This window comes from Oncorhynchus kisutch, linkage group LG2 (assembly GCF_002021735.2).
Source record: "Oncorhynchus kisutch isolate 150728-3 linkage group LG2, Okis_V2, whole genome shotgun sequence".
Classification (NCBI taxonomy): domain Eukaryota; kingdom Metazoa; phylum Chordata; class Actinopteri; order Salmoniformes; family Salmonidae; genus Oncorhynchus; species Oncorhynchus kisutch.
The window spans coordinates 67,880,540-67,897,687 of NC_034175.2; the positions used below are offsets into that span (position 1 = coordinate 67,880,540).

At 44.1% G+C, this 17,148-nt stretch overlaps 1 protein-coding gene across 1 annotated transcript; it reads left to right on the top strand.

Moving 5' to 3' along the window:
- Positions 1-51: 51 nt before the first annotated feature.
- On the top strand, positions 52-15,167 carry mapk7 (mitogen-activated protein kinase 7). Its single transcript, XM_020461043.2, has 7 exons — positions 52-289; positions 2,330-2,646; positions 5,013-5,172; positions 5,344-6,893; positions 7,157-8,241; positions 11,284-11,417; positions 11,746-15,167. The coding sequence occupies exons 2-7, from the start codon at positions 2,334-2,336 to the stop codon at positions 11,894-11,896; spliced, it is 3,393 nt and encodes a 1,130-aa protein (XP_020316632.1). The 5' UTR covers positions 52-289; positions 2,330-2,333; the 3' UTR covers positions 11,897-15,167.
- Positions 15,168-17,148: the final 1,981 nt, after the last annotated feature.

A 17,148-nucleotide genomic window follows, 5' to 3' on the forward strand; every position in this document is an offset into this window, starting at 1 on the left:
AGTACAGTAGGTGGCGGTGTATGCACCTAAAACTTGGATGAGATCCGCTAACCAAATCCCAAAGAAGAAGAAGAAAACGGAAGACTACAAGGAAGTATATTTACAGTCGCGATAACAACAAATTGCCATGCAATGTAGCGTACTGCTATTGTAGTTTATTTTCAGTTGAGCATTAAAAACAGGATTGGCATTTGGCAGGCATATTTGATAAAGGCTTCAGCTCAACTCATGGAAGCAGTCGTTTTGTTGGCCATTGTTGTGGGGCTAGCTATCTTTTCTGAAGACGCAGGTAGGCTAATACCGATACGCCCATGGAAGAGGGTACACTGTTCCTCATTGTCCGTGCATAAAAGGGATTACGTGGGTATCAGAGTCCTATTGTAGCAGTTGATCTCGTGATGAGATGATTTATTGGATTACCCAAAAATGCAATCCACTAGACTATAATATCTCAGAGTTTATTGTGTGATATTTGACTAATCAGCCAATTATTTATTTATAACATAATAAAGATCTGCTTATTTTGATATGATAATGCAATTTCAAATGTTAGAGATTGTGAATATTTCATATAACATAGGCCTCATTCTTTTTCATGAGGCAGTTCTCAATATGTGCTTTAGGCTATAGCACACCACAGGAGGCTTCTGAGAGGAGAACGGCTCATAATAATGGCCGGGAACAGAACGAATGGAATGGCATCAACACATTGAAACCATGTGTTTGTGTTTGATATTATTCCACTCCAGCCATTACCACGAGCCCGTCCACCCCAATTAAGGTGCCACCAACCTCTTATGAATAGGGCTATTGAGTAGGATAGTCGAGGCCTTTTCCTAGCACAGGTATTATATAGGCATAGAACATTAAAATCTTAATGCCAGGTCGCAATTGTAAATGAGAACTTGTTCTCAACTTGCCTACCTGGTTAAATAAAGGTAAAATAAATAAATAAAATGCCATATGACTGCAACATGGGTTGGAGGTTAAATAAAGTATAACGTTTCTTTAAGCTTAAGACCACTGGTTTCCTCAATGATGAACAGTGCTTTTGGAAAGTATTCAGACCCCTCGACTTTTTCCACATTTTGTTATGTTAAAGCCTTATTCTAAAATGGATTAAATATTTATATTTTCTCAGCAATCTACACACAATACCCCATAATGACAAAGCAAAAACAGATTTCTATACATTTTTGCAAATTTATTACAAATTAAAAACAAATAACTTATTCAGACCCTTTGCTATGCAAATCTAAATTGAGCTCAGCTGCATCCTGTTTCAATTGATGATCCTTGAGATGTTTCTACAACTTGATTGGAGTCCACCTGTGGTAAATTCAATTGATTGGACATGATTTGGAAAGGCACCTAAAGACTCTCAGACCATAAGAAACATGGTCTCTGGTCTGATGAAACCAAGACTTATGGAGTAAACCTGGAACCATCCCTACGGGAAGGCATGGTGATGGCAGCATCATGCTGTGGGAATGTTTTTCAGCGGCAGGGACTGGGAGACCAGTCAGGATCGAGGCAAAGATGAACTGAGCAAAGTACAGAGAGATCTTTGATGAAAACCTGCTCCAGAGGGCTCAGGACCTCATACTGGGGCGAAGGTTCACCTTCCAACAGGACAATGACCCTAAGCACACAGCCAAGACAACGCAGGTGTGGCTTCAGGACAAGTCTCTGAATGTCCTTGAGTGGCCCGGACTTGTACCCGATCGAACATCTCTGGAGAGACCTGAAAATAGCCATGCTGCTACGCTCCCCATCCAACCTGACAGAGCTTGAACGGATCTGCAGAGAAGAATAAGAGAAACTCCCCAAATATAGGTGTGCCAAGCTTTTAATGTCATACCCAAGAATACTCAAGGCTGTAATCGCTGTCACAGGTGCTTCAACAAAGTACTGAGTACAGGATCTGAATACTTATGTAAATGCGATATTTACATAGCACTTTAATAAAAAATAAATTAAAAAATAAACAAACATTTCTAAAAAAACTGTTTTTGCTTTGTCATTATGGGGTATTGTGTGTAAATTGAGGGGGGAGGGGGTGATTTAATAAATTTTAGAATAAGGCTGTAATGTAACAAAGTGGAAAAAGTAAAGGGGTCTGAATACTTTCCAAAGGCACTATATCTGGACACTGATAGCTTACCTGCCGGAGGAATGAGATTTTAATCAAATTAAATGAGCTTTGACTCAATGGCTTTCAATGTAAAGAAATTAGTTGGAGCTCAGCTGCATAGCCTAATTCAAAAATAGATGTAGCTTTTTGACTGGTTAATCATGTCCCTTCCGTTTCCTCTTCTCTTCCCTCAAGGATCATGTTATCCAAGGAGGGGAGAAAAGGTGAAACTGCTGAATCCGGGGCTATGGCAACACAGAGTTCAATGGCTGTCAACAATGGCAGGGACAACAACCACAAGAACCATCATGATGAAGTAGGGAGGTTGCACTTGGAACCAAGCAACGAAACAGGCAGTACGGCAGACACCAGCACAGCAGCCAAGAACTTGGCTTTGCTCAAAGCCCACTCCCTGGATGTGAATTTTGAGGTTGGTGAGGAGTATGACGTCATAGAGACCATCGGCACAGGGGCCTATGGCGTCGTGTCCTCCGCCAGGAGGCGGGACAATGGTGAGAGGCTTGCCTTGAAGTTTTTGGTTGCGACTGAAAACAATACTAGTTGTCATATCCTTGCTTGCTCCATCCCTGTTATATCAAATCCTCGCGAACTCGTTGTAGGAGCAGGTCCAATGGATCCTCTCCTCCCATTGGCTTCTGGGTGCTTGGGCCCATCCACTTTTCTTATAGGCCTACCTTAAAATATTGCCAGCCCAATTTTAAATTTTTTTAAAAACTTTTTGGATTGAAATTAACCATCCAAAATAATAATGTGATTTTTCTGGATTTTTTTCTCATTTTGTCTGTCATAGTTGAAGTGTACCTATGATGAAAATTACAGTGTACCTATGATGAAAATTACAGGCCTCTCATATTTTTAAGTGGGAGAACTTGCACAATTGGTGGCTGACTAAATACTTTTTTGCCCCACTGTATCTGTATGTGTGTGTGTAAAAATGTATATGTCAAGTGTTTCTGGATGATGTCATCTGAAACACTTATCTTCCACTATAATTTTTACTACAAAACATAGAAACGTGCCATTTTCACATATGTTGAAGTGGTGCTGGAGATGAAGTTTAAAAATGTAAATGTCCCTTTAAGGGCCTGTGTACGATAATTCTAACAATTAACTATAAATCGATGGCAAACATAGTTGAGTGTTTTATTGTTATTCACCTGTCAGTCAACTAACTGATCACAGCATTTAACACATTCTACTGCTCGCTGTATAATGTGTTTAAAGACCATTCAGTGCCTTCATGGTGAGTTTATTGTCATAGTGGCAAATGAAAATAATACTCAAATGAACATGTAATGAAGCATACTATAGAAACGTGTATTTGAATGTAACAACAACACTGTTTAGCCGGGCACTTCAGCATGTCAAAGTTAATCATTGCATGCTAAGTGATTTTTCATTTTTCGAATGGTTGTGAACTCATTTGGATCTTATTGTTCACTGTGCTTATCTCTGCCTGTCCTGTGCTTTGCCATGCGTTTGTGTAAACAATGTATCAATTCAACATCACCAGCCAATGTGATCACACCATCGCTCTCTCTCCTCCCAAACTTTCCCCAGCTATTTATTTGATACATTATCTTTGCATTATCCTACAGAGGATGTGTTTTATTTAAGATATTTTGCTCAATCTTTATAAGATAGTTTGTAGGCCTACTACTGCAGTGAATTGTCCTGTCATGAAAAGCAGTAATCAGATGACAGGTGTAGCCTGCTGTCTTTTCCCCAGGCTCCCAGGGCCCAGCTTGAAAAGCTCCCCTATTGATTGTTTCTAGGGACAAGAAAAGGACCATTCCTACATCGCAATGCAATGAATAATTGTGTTATTATTTACAAGGGTGTACAGAACTTTGGTCGAGGCTTGAGCCTAAACTGCATTTAAATATCCACTCAAAAAGTCCAGTGTTTTCGAATGCATGTTTCATTCTAAAATAACGGCATCTAGCCTTTGCCTGATTTGGCAACCATTTGGGTCAGTTAATGGTCTACTCTCGACAGTTTACAAAGTCCATAAAGGCACATTCAGGCCAGTCATAGGGTATATTTTGTCCGGATGTATCAGCATGAACAGATGCCATATGGGCTTCTATAGCCAATCAGACTCAAACTTCCAGCGGCATAGCTAGTTGATGGTTAATTGACAAAACGGTAAAACAATATTCAACCAACCTTAACTTGGCGATTGGTTCCTTGATTTGGAAGGCACCTGTGTCTTATAAACGCCTGTTTCAAGTTGCAGGTGGAACCCAGAGTTCCACCTGCAACTGGAAACAGGTTTTTATAAGACACTGATTGGTAACCAGTTTTATAATTGCAATAAGGCACATCAGGTTTGTGGTACATGACCCATTTTATTGGGATAATCAACTCGGGGCTCTATGCGTTCTCTGGAAAATAATGCAACTCCGTGGAAGGTTAGTTCCACTCCGCTAGCACGTCATGGAACACATTTCCCACGTTGTTCATTAGCCCCTCGTTGATTATCCCTTATTTACTCTAGAACCCTTTTAAGGAAGATATCCATACAGGGATCTAACTAGAGTCATGGCTCTAGTTTGGGGGGGGGGGGGGGGGGGGTGTCTGTGATGAAGTCATTTTGTGGGGGAAAACTCATTCTGATTGGCTGTGCCTGGCTACGCAGTGGGTGGACCTGGCTCCCAAGTGGGTGTGTCTATGCCCTCCCAGGCCCCCCCATGGCTATGCCCCTGCCCAATCATGTGAAATCCATAGATTAGGGCCTAATTAATGTATTTAAAGTGACTAATTTCCTTCTCAGTAACAAAATCTTTGAAATTGTTGCATGTTGCGTTTTTATTTTTGTTCAGTATTTTTTTACATCTGGGTAACTTATCTACAGGTCAACAAGTGGCAATTAAGAAGATTCCCAATGCCTTCGAGGTGGTGCAAAACGCTAAGCGTACATTACGAGAGCTGAAGATTCTCAAGCATTTCAAACATGACAACATTATCGCCATCAAAGACATCCTCCAGCCTAGCCTCCCTCACTTCAAGTCTGTGTAAGTAACTGTTATTCTTCATTATATTTCTGGATGCCCCTTATTGGAAAGGACTTTTTTGTTGTTGTTGTACAATCGAGAAAAAAACATGACTTAACTTACAAATGACCAGATACAACAAAGCGTAATTTCTCCATATTTTCTGTTTTGTCCTCGTCTCTCCTCTCCCAGGTATGTGGTTCTGGACCTGATGGAGAGTGATCTCCACCAGATCATCCACTCCCGGCAGCCGCTGACTCCAGAGCACACACGCTACTTCCTGTACCAGCTCCTCCGCGGTCTCAAGTACGTGCACTCGGCCAATGTCATCCACCGTGACCTCAAGCCCTCCAACCTGCTGGTAAACGAGAACTGCGAGCTGAAGATCGGAGACTTTGGCATGGCCCGGGGCCTTAGCTCACACCCCGAGGAGTCCCACTCCTTCATGACTGAGTACGTGGCCACGCGCTGGTACCGCGCCCCTGAACTAATGCTCTCGCTGCACCACTACAGCCTGGCCATCGACCTGTGGTCCGTGGGCTGCATCTTTGCCGAGATGCTGGGCCGCAAGCAGCTGTTTCCCGGGAAGCACTATGTCCACCAGCTGCAGCTTATCCTGTCCGTGTTGGGCACACCACCAGAGGGCGTGATCGGGGCCATCGGGGCTGATCGGGTGCGCTCGTATGTGCGGAGCCTGCCGTCGCACGCACCCATACCCTTGGCCAAGTTGTACCCGCAGGCCGAGCCTGCTGCCCTGGACCTGCTGGCCACCATGCTGCTCTTCGATCCTCGCGAGCGGATTGATGTGAGCCAGGCACTGGAGCACCCCTACCTGTCCAAGTACCACGACCAGGACGATGAGCCCATCTGCGTGCCCGCCTTCGACTTTGAGTTCGACAAGGCGCCCATGAGCCGGGAGCAGATCAAAGAGGCCATCCTGGTGGAGATCCAGGACTTCCACCGGCGGAAGCAGAACAACCGGCAGAGGATCCAGTTCAGGCCCTTACAGAGGCAGGGTGGTGGTGGTGACCAACGGTCTGCTCAAACCTCCACCGTCAACCTGACCAATAACTCATTGGCTTCCATGTCACGACCGACACAGGTATCGCCGATGCAGCCGCAACCAGTGTCAAAGAGTCAAGCCAATCAGCATCATATAACGACAGGAGGGAGCCAAACTTTCGCCAATCAGCTGCCGTCCTTTAGTAAACATGCCCCGCCCCTTTTAGAGGTGACCCCATCCCAACGTCTGACCCACACGTTGCCTCCCCTGACCCAGGCAGAGAGTTGCCAGGACGTGGACATGCCCAGCGCCAACTCGGACAGCGGGCAGCCTGAGATCATAGACCTGATCACGCCAGTCTCTTCCCAGGGCACCTCACCATCTGAAGCTCTGAGAGAAAGCTCGAAGGTGGAGGAGCTAGTACCCACCAGCCAGGGGGGACCTCTGACCCAAGTCACCCAGAGTCAGCCAATGTCTCAGGGCCAGGCTGCGTCTTCCGTGTCCTCCACTTTAGCACACGACACCATGGCCCCTCTGCCCAACTCTGTGCCTTCTCTCATGCTCTCCCAGGCCCAAGCTCAGTCGCTTTCGCAGTCCCTCACTCAGTCATTGTCCAAGGGGGCGAGGGGAACAGCGGGGGCAGGGGAAGGGACCAGGAAAGATGGAGCCATTTCGGAGGACACCAAAGCAGCGCTCAAGGAGGCCTTGCGAAAGTCGGCTCTCAGAAACAAAGCCAGAGGTAAATTGTACAAGTCTACACTTTCAAGTCCTCTTCTTAAAAGGGCTGATGTGCTTGCGTCTTACTGTGTTACTTTTTAGAGTAGTAGTTCAGTATGGGTATTTTAAAAATGGAAACTGGTGAACATTGACGTTTATTTTGGGTTTTGGTTAGAAACCAAAGCAGTCTCTCCTTGTCCATTGATTACTTTCAATGTAAAGAAGAAATATATATATTGTCTGCACTACCCTTTAACGACAATATTTCTTGTGTTCTCTCTTCAGATGGAGGTCCAACAGCGCTGAGTATGGATACAGGTGGAACAGGTCTGACATGCTCCCTAACCTCCTCCCTCTCTCTTCCGGAGCTACGGCGGCCCGTCACTGCCCAGGAGCGCCAAAGAGAAAGGGAGGAGAAAAGGCGGAGGAGGCAGGAGCGAGCTAAGGAGCGGGAGAGGAAGATGAAAGAGAAGGAGAGAAGAGAAGGAGACTCATTGGGTGGGGTTCTCCTGAGCGACAATGACAAGAGCCTATTGGAACGCTGGAAGAGGATGATGGACAGCCGTGCAGACAAATCACAGAACCCCGATGTTGACACAGCCAAAACTAAGGGCTGCAAAGTGAGTTCCCACCTCAGCGGGAATTCGAGCGAAAACACCCAGGCGGCAATGGCTATAAACCACACGAAATCGGATAAGGAAGCAGGGGAGATTCAGACTCACAAACAGACGGTACCCCAAATAGAGCCCAATCTGTCAGGGATGTTCCAGCCACTAAATACCCAGGGCTCACTGCCTTTCTCTCTGGGCCAGACAAAGGGAGAGGAGATGGGGCGTGTGGCTGTGAGTAGAGGGATGGACATGGTGGATGGAGCCTCCTGTGGCTTAGCTAAAAACAACACACTAAAACCGACGCAGGGTGAGTACGAAGGGCCAAGGATCTTCAACTGTCTGGGGAATTGGGCTGTGCAGCAGGTAGGGGCCGGGACTTCCCAGCAACAGCAGCTACCCCTTAACAGATCACCCCAAGCCTGCCAGACAAGCTTCCCTCAGCCGCACCCCGTGGGGACTTTCTTGACGAAAGCCCCAGCACTACCATCGAGCGAAACCAATGGCAACATGAGAACAGGGAGTGGTCAGAACAACATCAACTCTCACCCCAACTCAGTCACTAGTGGGGCCGGACCCATGGAGAAGCTGTGCTCGGCACTGAGAGAGAAGCCCGGGTCCCACACGCAGAGCCCTCTCTGCGGGGCCTTAGGGGCCCCGTCCCTTCCTCAGCCCAGCTTAGGGTTCACAGACACCGGACAGCCGGGGCACACTGTGGCCCCTGACATCCACACGGTCACACTGCAGCTCTCAAAGTCACAGGTGGGTCTGAGTGGTTTCTGACCTTCCTTTCTTCCTAATCTCACCCTCTCCTAGACCCCCCTCCCCCTGTTATATATTTTCTTAGCAGTATTGTAGTTATGTATTTTTTTATATTTTTTATTCTAGTCAGAATATTGACCATATTTTGTCTGGTAATCCAACATTTGTTTGGGGGGGGGTGGGGGGGGGGGTTATAAAGGTAGATGAACTAAACCACTAATTTAGAAAAGCTAGAGGGCGGACTTGGGACAAAATAGTGATAGCAAAATAGTGACAGTCAACTGGGTGGGACTTGGCATGGGTTAAAGGTATTAACAATACAAATTATATACCTTTTTAATGCCTTATGAGTTCAAATCAAATCAAATCAAATCAAATTTATTTATATAGCCCTTCGTACATCAGCTGATATCTCAAAGTGCTGTACAGAAACCCAGCCTAAAACCCAGCCTAAAACCCAGCCTAAAACCCCAAACAGCAAGCAATGCAGGTGGAGAAGCCCTATCAAAACCCCAAATTATAAACTGTTTTTACCTCCCTTTGTAAACAATGGAATTGTAAACGCTGTATAGCTAGAAAACAGAGGGGGGTAAAAGTATAATTTTGATCTGATGGATGGTGAGTCCATCCATGAGGAGAACAACATGGACTACTTCATAATCCCAATAGCTCTCCATGGCGCTGCCACAGAAGTGATCAATGGCAAAGATAGGAGGTACTAACCTCTAGCTTTTCTAACTCTATGGTTTATTTGTATTGTATCTGTATTTATTAAGGATCCCCATTATCAGCTATTCTTCCTGGGGTCCAACAACATTAAGACAGTTATATACAGTTGAAAATACTACATGACATTACATTTCATAACACTTTACCCAATACATGAATTTTTTCCCTCAAGCCAGTACTCCTCTATCACATTTAAAATACAACATCCATGTGTATGTGTGTGCAGAGTGTGTGTCTTATGTGTGCCTGTGTCTCGTCACAGTCCCTACTGTTCCATAAGGTATTGCGTTTTTTAAATCTGATTCTACTGCTGCATCAGTTACCTGTTGTGGAATAGAGTTCCATGTAGCCATGGCTCTATGTAGTACTGTGCGCCATAGTCAGTTCTTGACATGGGGATTGTGAAGAGAACTTTGGTGGCATGTCTTGTGGGGTGGACATGGGTGTCCGAGCTGTGTGCTAGTAGTTTAAACAGACAACTCGGTGGCATTCAGCATGTAAACATTTCTTCTTACAAAAAGTGATGAAATGAATCTCTCCTCCACTTTGAGCCGCAAAAGATTTCGATTTTGTTAGCTCTATGTACATTTAAGGGGTCAATTGGCCCTTTTCTGAGCCAATTGTAATTTTCCGAGGTACATCTTTGTGGCACCTTACCACACAACTGAACAGTAGTCCAGGTGTGACAAAACTAGCCTGTAGGATCTGCCTTGTTGATAGTGTTGTTAAAAAGGCAGAGCTTTATTGTGGACAGACTTCTTAGCTACTGTTGTATCAACATGTTTTGACCATGACAGTTTACAATCCAGGGTTACTCCAAGCAGTTTAGTGACCTCAACTTGTTCAATTCCCACATTATTTATTACAAGATTTAGTTGAGGTTTAGGGTTGAATGAATGATTTGTCCCAAATACAATGCTTTTAGTTTTAGGAATATTTAGGACTAACTTATTCCTTGCCACCCATTCTGAAACTAACTGCAGCTCTTGTGTTGCAGTGATTTCACTCGCTGTCGTAGCTGATGTGTATAGTGTTGTCATCCGCTTACATAGACACACTGGCTTTACTCAAGGCCAATGGCATGTCATTAGTAAAGATTGAAAAAAGTAAGGGGCCTAGACAGCTGCCCTGGTGAATTCCTGATTCTACCTGGATTATGTTGGAGAGGCTTCTATTAAAGAACACCCTCTGTGTTCTGTTAGACAAGTAACTCTTTATCCACAATATAGCAGGGGCTGTAAAACCATAACACAAGTTTTTCCATCAGCAGACTATGATGGTTAATGTCAAAAGCTGCACTGAAGTCTAACAAAACAGCTCCCACAATCTTTTTATCATACATTACTCTGAGCCAATTGTCAGTCATTTGTGTTAGTGTCGTTCTTGTTGAATGTCCTTCCCTATAAGTGTGCTGAAAGTCTTGTCAATTTGTTTACAGTAAAATAGCATTGTATCTGGTCAAACACACATTTTTCCAAAGGTTTACTAAGGGTTGGTAACAGGCTGATTGGTTGGCTATTTTTGCCAGTAAAAGGGGGTTTTACTATTCTTGGGTAGCATAATTACTTTTGCTTCTCACCAGGCCTGAGGGCACACACTTTCAAGTAGGCTTAGATTGAAGATGTGGCAATATTGCCAGCTATTATCCTCAGTAATTTTCTATTCAAGTTATCAGACTCCGGTGGCTTGTCATTGTTGATAGACAATTTTTTAACTTTTTCCACACTCACTTTACAGAATTCAAAATTACGAGGCTTGTCTTTCATAATTTGATCAGTTATACTTGGATGTTTAGTGTCAGCGTTTGTTGCTGGCATGTCATATTTGTTTGCTAATCTTGCCAATGGAATTAAAAAAATAATAATAATAATTGGCAATATCAGTGAGCCATCTGATTCACTGAATGATGGAGCCTTTGCCTTTTTTTTTTTTCAAATTTCATTTAAGGTGCTCCAAAGATTTTTACTATCATTCTTTGTAATTTCTTTGTTTCATAGTGTAGTTTCTTATTTTTATTCAGTTCATGATTTCTCAATTTACAGTACGTTTGCCAATCGGTTGTGCAGCCAGACTGATTTTCCATTCCTTCTGCCTCATCCCTTTCAACCATAGAAGTGTTCAATTCCTCATCAATACACAGGATTTAAGTTTTTACAGTGCATGCTTATCAGTAACTGGAATAAGCAATTTCATAAGTGTCAAGTGTAGCATCTGGTTGCTCCTCAGTACACACCACAGACCAACAAATATTCTTTACATCAACAACACAGATGTTGGTGATTTCAGGATTTAACATCTTGTTGCCACTCTCAGGTGGAAGATGTGCTGCCTCCGGTGTTCTCTGTCACCCCTAAGGGCAGTGGGGCAGGATACGGAGTGGGCTTTGACCTGGATGACCTCTTCAACCAGTCCCTCACTGATCTCCAGCACGCAGACCTCAGAGACAGGTGAGTCAAGCTTTACACCTACACCATCATTCCTGGAGCAGTGCTGCGAAAGACTGTGAAAATAAATGATCAGCCAGCATAGTACAGTCGGGTCGGCACTATAGTGTAAAAGGGTATAGATTTTACTGTGTATTTACAGGTAACCTAACAAGTCTTAACACATTTGTGTATCAGTGCGCAGTTTAAACAAGTATACCCCAGAAACCACTGTAGATGCAAATGTTATACCATACATAAATTTGGAGTTGGTGTACTGTCAGTGAAAAAGATAATTAGCACCAGCAGGGGAACGTTTATCAAACCCTCCCTCTCTTTTCTCCTCCATCAGTTACAATGACTCAGGCCCCCTCTCGGCCTCCCTGCTCTCTGATTGGCTGGAGGTGCACCGCATGACTCCGGCTGACCTGGAATCGCTACAGCAGGAACTACAGCTAGGATCTCCCATGATCCTCTCTGACTCCATCCCCTCTGACACCTGACTCCCTCCTTCTGGAATAACAACCAAGACACTGGAGGTAGAAATAGCCCCTTACCAGACATCAGGTTGCATTGTCTGCATCCCAAGTGCATTCCCCACACAGTGTACTACTTGGGAGTAGGTCAATTGCCCCTAAATACTATACAAATAGTGTAGTCCCAGATCTGGAACTGCTATACATGGTATTTCATCCCCTAATGGTACCTTTAGTCTCTATGTAGTGCACTACATTTGACCGGGCCCATAGGGCTCTGGTCAACACTAGACCCTTGTGTCCCTACATTTAGAAGTTTTCTAGAAAGGAGGAGTCTGAGCCCTGGGTTATACGCTTTGTAATAGACACTCTAAGGATCATCTATTTAATAGTTTTTGTTTTTCTAGCATTTCTTCATGCAGTGTTCATGGTTCTTTTAATAAAGATCATTGGGTCATAACTTGTATGATTGCTGCTGTTTTACAATGGGCCCTGAAGGAGAGGAGAGGTGGTGGTTTGTTAACATAATTGAAGCCTATGCCGGTTATTACACCAACAGAGGGGAAAATACATTGATGAAATCGCAATCAGTACAATCGCAATGACTGGGTCATGTTCATTAGGGCACGCAACAGAAAATACTTTGCAATGATTTTAACGTTTGTTATGAGTCCAGGTAGTCCTACCGTTTCAGTCCGGTGTCTTCCGTTTGGTCTCTAATGATTACAACCCTGATCAGGAATGATTTATTAGGAACAGGCCAAAACTCAATGTTGTCACTATTAAAGCAACCCTGTTGAATCCTCTTCGCTACCATTCGCTGTCAAAAAATTGTCGTTTTGTGTTATTGGAGAGTTGAGGGGCTTGTAATTTGAGAGTTGACAATCGTTCACCACAGTGAATGGGTGTGAACGCATGAACAGAAAATGGAGGTTAGCTTTGGCAGGTAATCATGTTTCAACATGTTCAGTGCAATATTAATCTGTTGATCATTATACATTTACAAAACACAGGCTGCCACTCAAAAGAAGAACATTTAAAACAAAGAAATACATAGTTTAAGTAATAATAAATTCTGTATAAGCAGGATAAGAAAAAGTGGGCCTCCACCCCCAAAGACAACGCAATACCTATTGCACTCCACACTGCCCTCCCCCACCAAGATAAGACGAATACCTATGTGATAATACTGTTCATTGGCAGCTCAGCGTTCAACACCATTGTGCCCTCCAAAGCTTGTCACCAAGCTTAGAACCCTGGGACTGAACACCTCCCTCTAAAACTGGATCCTGGACTTCCTGACAGGCTGACCTCAGGTGGTGTAGGTAGGCAACATCCCCTCCGCCATGATGACCCTCAACGCTGGGGCCCCACAGGGGTGTGAGCGCCTTGTCCCCTACCTGTACTCCCTGTTCATCCACACACAACACCAAGTTTGGTGGTGACACGACGGTGGTAGGCCTGATTACCAGCGACGATGAGACAGCCTACAGGGAGGTGGTCCGTGACTGGACAATGTGGGTTCGGAACAACAAGCTCTCAACGTCAGTAAGACCAAGGAGCTGATCGTGGACTACAGGAAACGGAGCGGCTAGCACGCCCCCATCCACATCGGCGGGGCTGCAGTGGAGTGAGTCGAGAGCTTGAAGTGTCCAAATCGCCAAACTTAAAATGGCCCACACACAATTACATTACAATTCCAGTGTGCCAGAAGTTTACATACACTAAGTTGACTGTGCCTTTAAACGGCTTGAAAAATTCCAGAAAATTATGTCATGGCTTTAGAAGCTTCTGATAGGCTAATTGACATAATTTGAGTCAATTGGAGGTGTACCTGTGGATGTATTTCAAGGGCTACCTTCAAACTCAGTGCCTCTTTGCTTGACATCATGGGAAAATCAAAGAAATCAGCCAAGACCTCAGAAAAACAATTGTAGACCTCCACAAGTCTTGCTAATTCTTGGGAGCAATTTCCAAATGTCTGAAGGTACAACCGCTCAGGAAGAAGACGCGTTCTGTCTCCTAGAGATTAATGTACTTTGGTGCGAAAAGTGCAAATCAATCCCAGAACAACAGCAAAGGACCTTGTGAAGATGCTGGAGGAAACAGGTACATAAGTATCTATATCCACAGTAAAACTAGTCCTATATGGACATAACCTGAAAGGCCACTCAGCAAGGAAGAAGCCAAAATAAAGTGGTGATCCTAACTGACCTAAGACGGGGAATTTTTACAAGGATTAAATGTCAGGAATTGTGAAAACCTGAGTTTAAATGTATTTGGCTAAGGTGTATGTAAACTTCTGACTTCAACACCCGAGTGGTTCAAGGGGAAACATTGAAATGTCTTGTAATGGCCTAGTCAAAGCCCAGACCTCAATCCAATTGAGAATCTGTGGTATGACTTAAATATTGCTGTACACCAGCGGAACCCATCCAACTTGAAGGAGCTGGAGCAGTTCTGCCTTGATGTGCCAAGCTTATAGAGACATACCCCAAGAGATTTGCAGCTGTAATTGCTGCAAAAGGTGTGTCTACAAACTATTGACTTTGGGGGGGATGAATAGTTAGAATATAGAGTAGGCCTACAAGCCCTCAGTCCAGCTTCTCTCAGCCTATTGCGGACAGTCTGAGCACTGATGGGGGGATTGTGCGTTCCTGGTGTAACTCGGGCAGTTTTTGTTGTCATCCTGTACCTGTCCCGCAGGAGTGATGTTCGGATGTACTGATCCTGTGCAGGTGTTACACGTGGTCTACCACTGCGAGGACGATCAGCTGTCCGTCCTGTCTATGGCGTCTCACAGTACGGACATTGCAATTTATTGCCCTGGCCACATCTGCAGTCCTCATGCCCCCTTGCAGCATGCCTAAGGCACGTTCACGCCGATGAGCAGGGACCCTGGGCATCTTTATTTTGGTGTTTTTCAGAGTCAGTTGAAAGGCCTCTTCAGTGTCCTAAGTTTTCATAACTGTGACCTTAATTGCCTACCGTCTGTAAGCTGTTAGTGTCTTAATGGCCGTTCCACAGGTGCATGTTAATGAATTAAGCATGGTAAACAGTGTTTAAACCCTTTACAAATGAAGATCTGTGAAGTTATTTGGATTTTTACGAATTATCTTTGAAAGAGGGTCCTGAAAAAGGGAGTATGGTATTCTTACTTTATCGTGCTATTTTTATATCTTGTGTTTTTGTTGTACTGTATTTTTAGTATTACATAGTTATTGATGACTGCATTGTTGCAAGAAAGGCATTTCACTGTACTTGTGCGTGTGACATTAAAAGTCTAAAATATGAAAAATGTGCCTACCTGATTTCACACAAGGGACAATTTCATTGTTCATTGCTTATTTCTCTCAAATGTGGTGCACAAATTTGTTGACATCACTGTTCGTGAGCATTTCCCCATTACCAAGATAATCCATTCACCTGACAGGTGTGGATATCAAGAAGCTGATTAAACAGCAGGTGCACCTTGTGCTGGGGACAACAGGCCACTATAAATGTGCAGTTGTCACACAATGCCACAGATGTCAGAAGTTGAGGGAGCAAGTAATTGGCATGCTGACTGCAGGAATGTCCACCATAGCTGTTGCATGTTCATTTCTCTACCATAAGCCGCCTCCAATGTCATTTTATATAATTTGGCAGTACGTCCAGCAAGCCTCACAACTGCAGAGCATGTGTAACCACACCAGCCCAGGGCCTCCACATCCAGCCTTTCAACTGGAGTATCGTCTGAGACTAGCCAGCCAGACAGCTGATGAAACAGTGGTTTTGCATAACCGAAGAATTTTCACACAAACTTTAAGAAACCATCTCGGGGGGAACTTAATCAAGAAACCATCTCGGGGGAAGTTAATCTGCGTGCTCGTCGTGCTGACCAGGGTCTTGAGCTGACTGCAGTTCTGCGTCGTAACACAGTTGGCAAATACTCACCTTCACTGGCATGCTGGAAAAGTGTGCTCTTCGTGGATGAATCCTGGTTTCAACTGTACCGGGAAGATGTGTGGGCGAGCGGTTTGCTGATGTCAACATTGTGAACAGAGTGCCCCATGGTGGTGGTAGGGTTATCGTATGGGCAGGCATAAGCTACGGACAACAAACACAATTGCATTTTATTGATGGCAGTTAGAATGCACAGAGATCCTGAGGCCCATTGTCGTGCCATTCATCCACCGCCATCACCTCATTATAATGCACGGCCCCATGTAGCAAGGGGAAATGCTCACTAACAGCAAGCTGAAAATGTTCTTCCATGGCCTGCATATTCACCAGACAATGTCACCCATTGAGAATGCTCTGGATCAATGTGTTCCAGTTCCAGCCAATATCCAGGAACTTCGCACAGCCATTGAAGAGGAGTGGGACAACATTCCACAGGCCACAAATCAACAACTCTATGTGAAGGAGATGTCGCGTTGCATGAGGCAAATGGTGATCACACCAGACACTGACTGGTTTTCTGATCCACGCCCCTACCCTTTTTACCTGTATTTCCAGTCATGTGAAATCTATAGACTAGGGCCTAATACATTTTATTTAATTGACTGATTTCCTTTTATGAACTAAGTCAGTAAAATCTTTGAAAATGTTGGGTTTATATTTTTGTTCAGTGTATTTAATTTTTCTAAACAATACACACAAACATCACACAAGCATCAACCCCTGACTAGACCCACATGCTCACACCCCCATCTCCAGCACCTGCCTCAAACACCACCATTTTGTTTCTCTCCGTCACCCAGACTTTCAACGTTGAGATAAAGCATTTTACCTCTCCAGTGTGTTAACGATGGAGGATTGGTTGATTTCCAGTATGATTTTTTTTTCAAGATTGATGAGAAAAGTATCATTCAACCCATCGGGTATCTCACAGCACCCTCATATTCCATGTCTTGAAATATGCAGGCAGAGATTAAAAGTACATTTATATTGGAATACCTCTGACAGCCAACTTTGACTCCACCCATAACCTTCACTTCATAACATTCCCAGAAGACATGGGTTATTGAGTCATTGTTAGTTTTACACTTAAGACATGACTCTACCGTTGTGCTGTAGAATTTGTGGACTTTGTCTCTTCTATAATACATTCTATACATTAGTTTATACTGGATTAAGCATGCATTTTTGTTTTCTGTAATTGAGTTATGTTCCCTCCTGCCAATATCAGTTATTTTTCTTGGTTCCAATAGCTTACACTTTATATACAAACAAAAGCATGTGGACGCCCCTTCAAATTAGTGGATTCGGCTATTTCAGCCACACCCGTTGCTGAG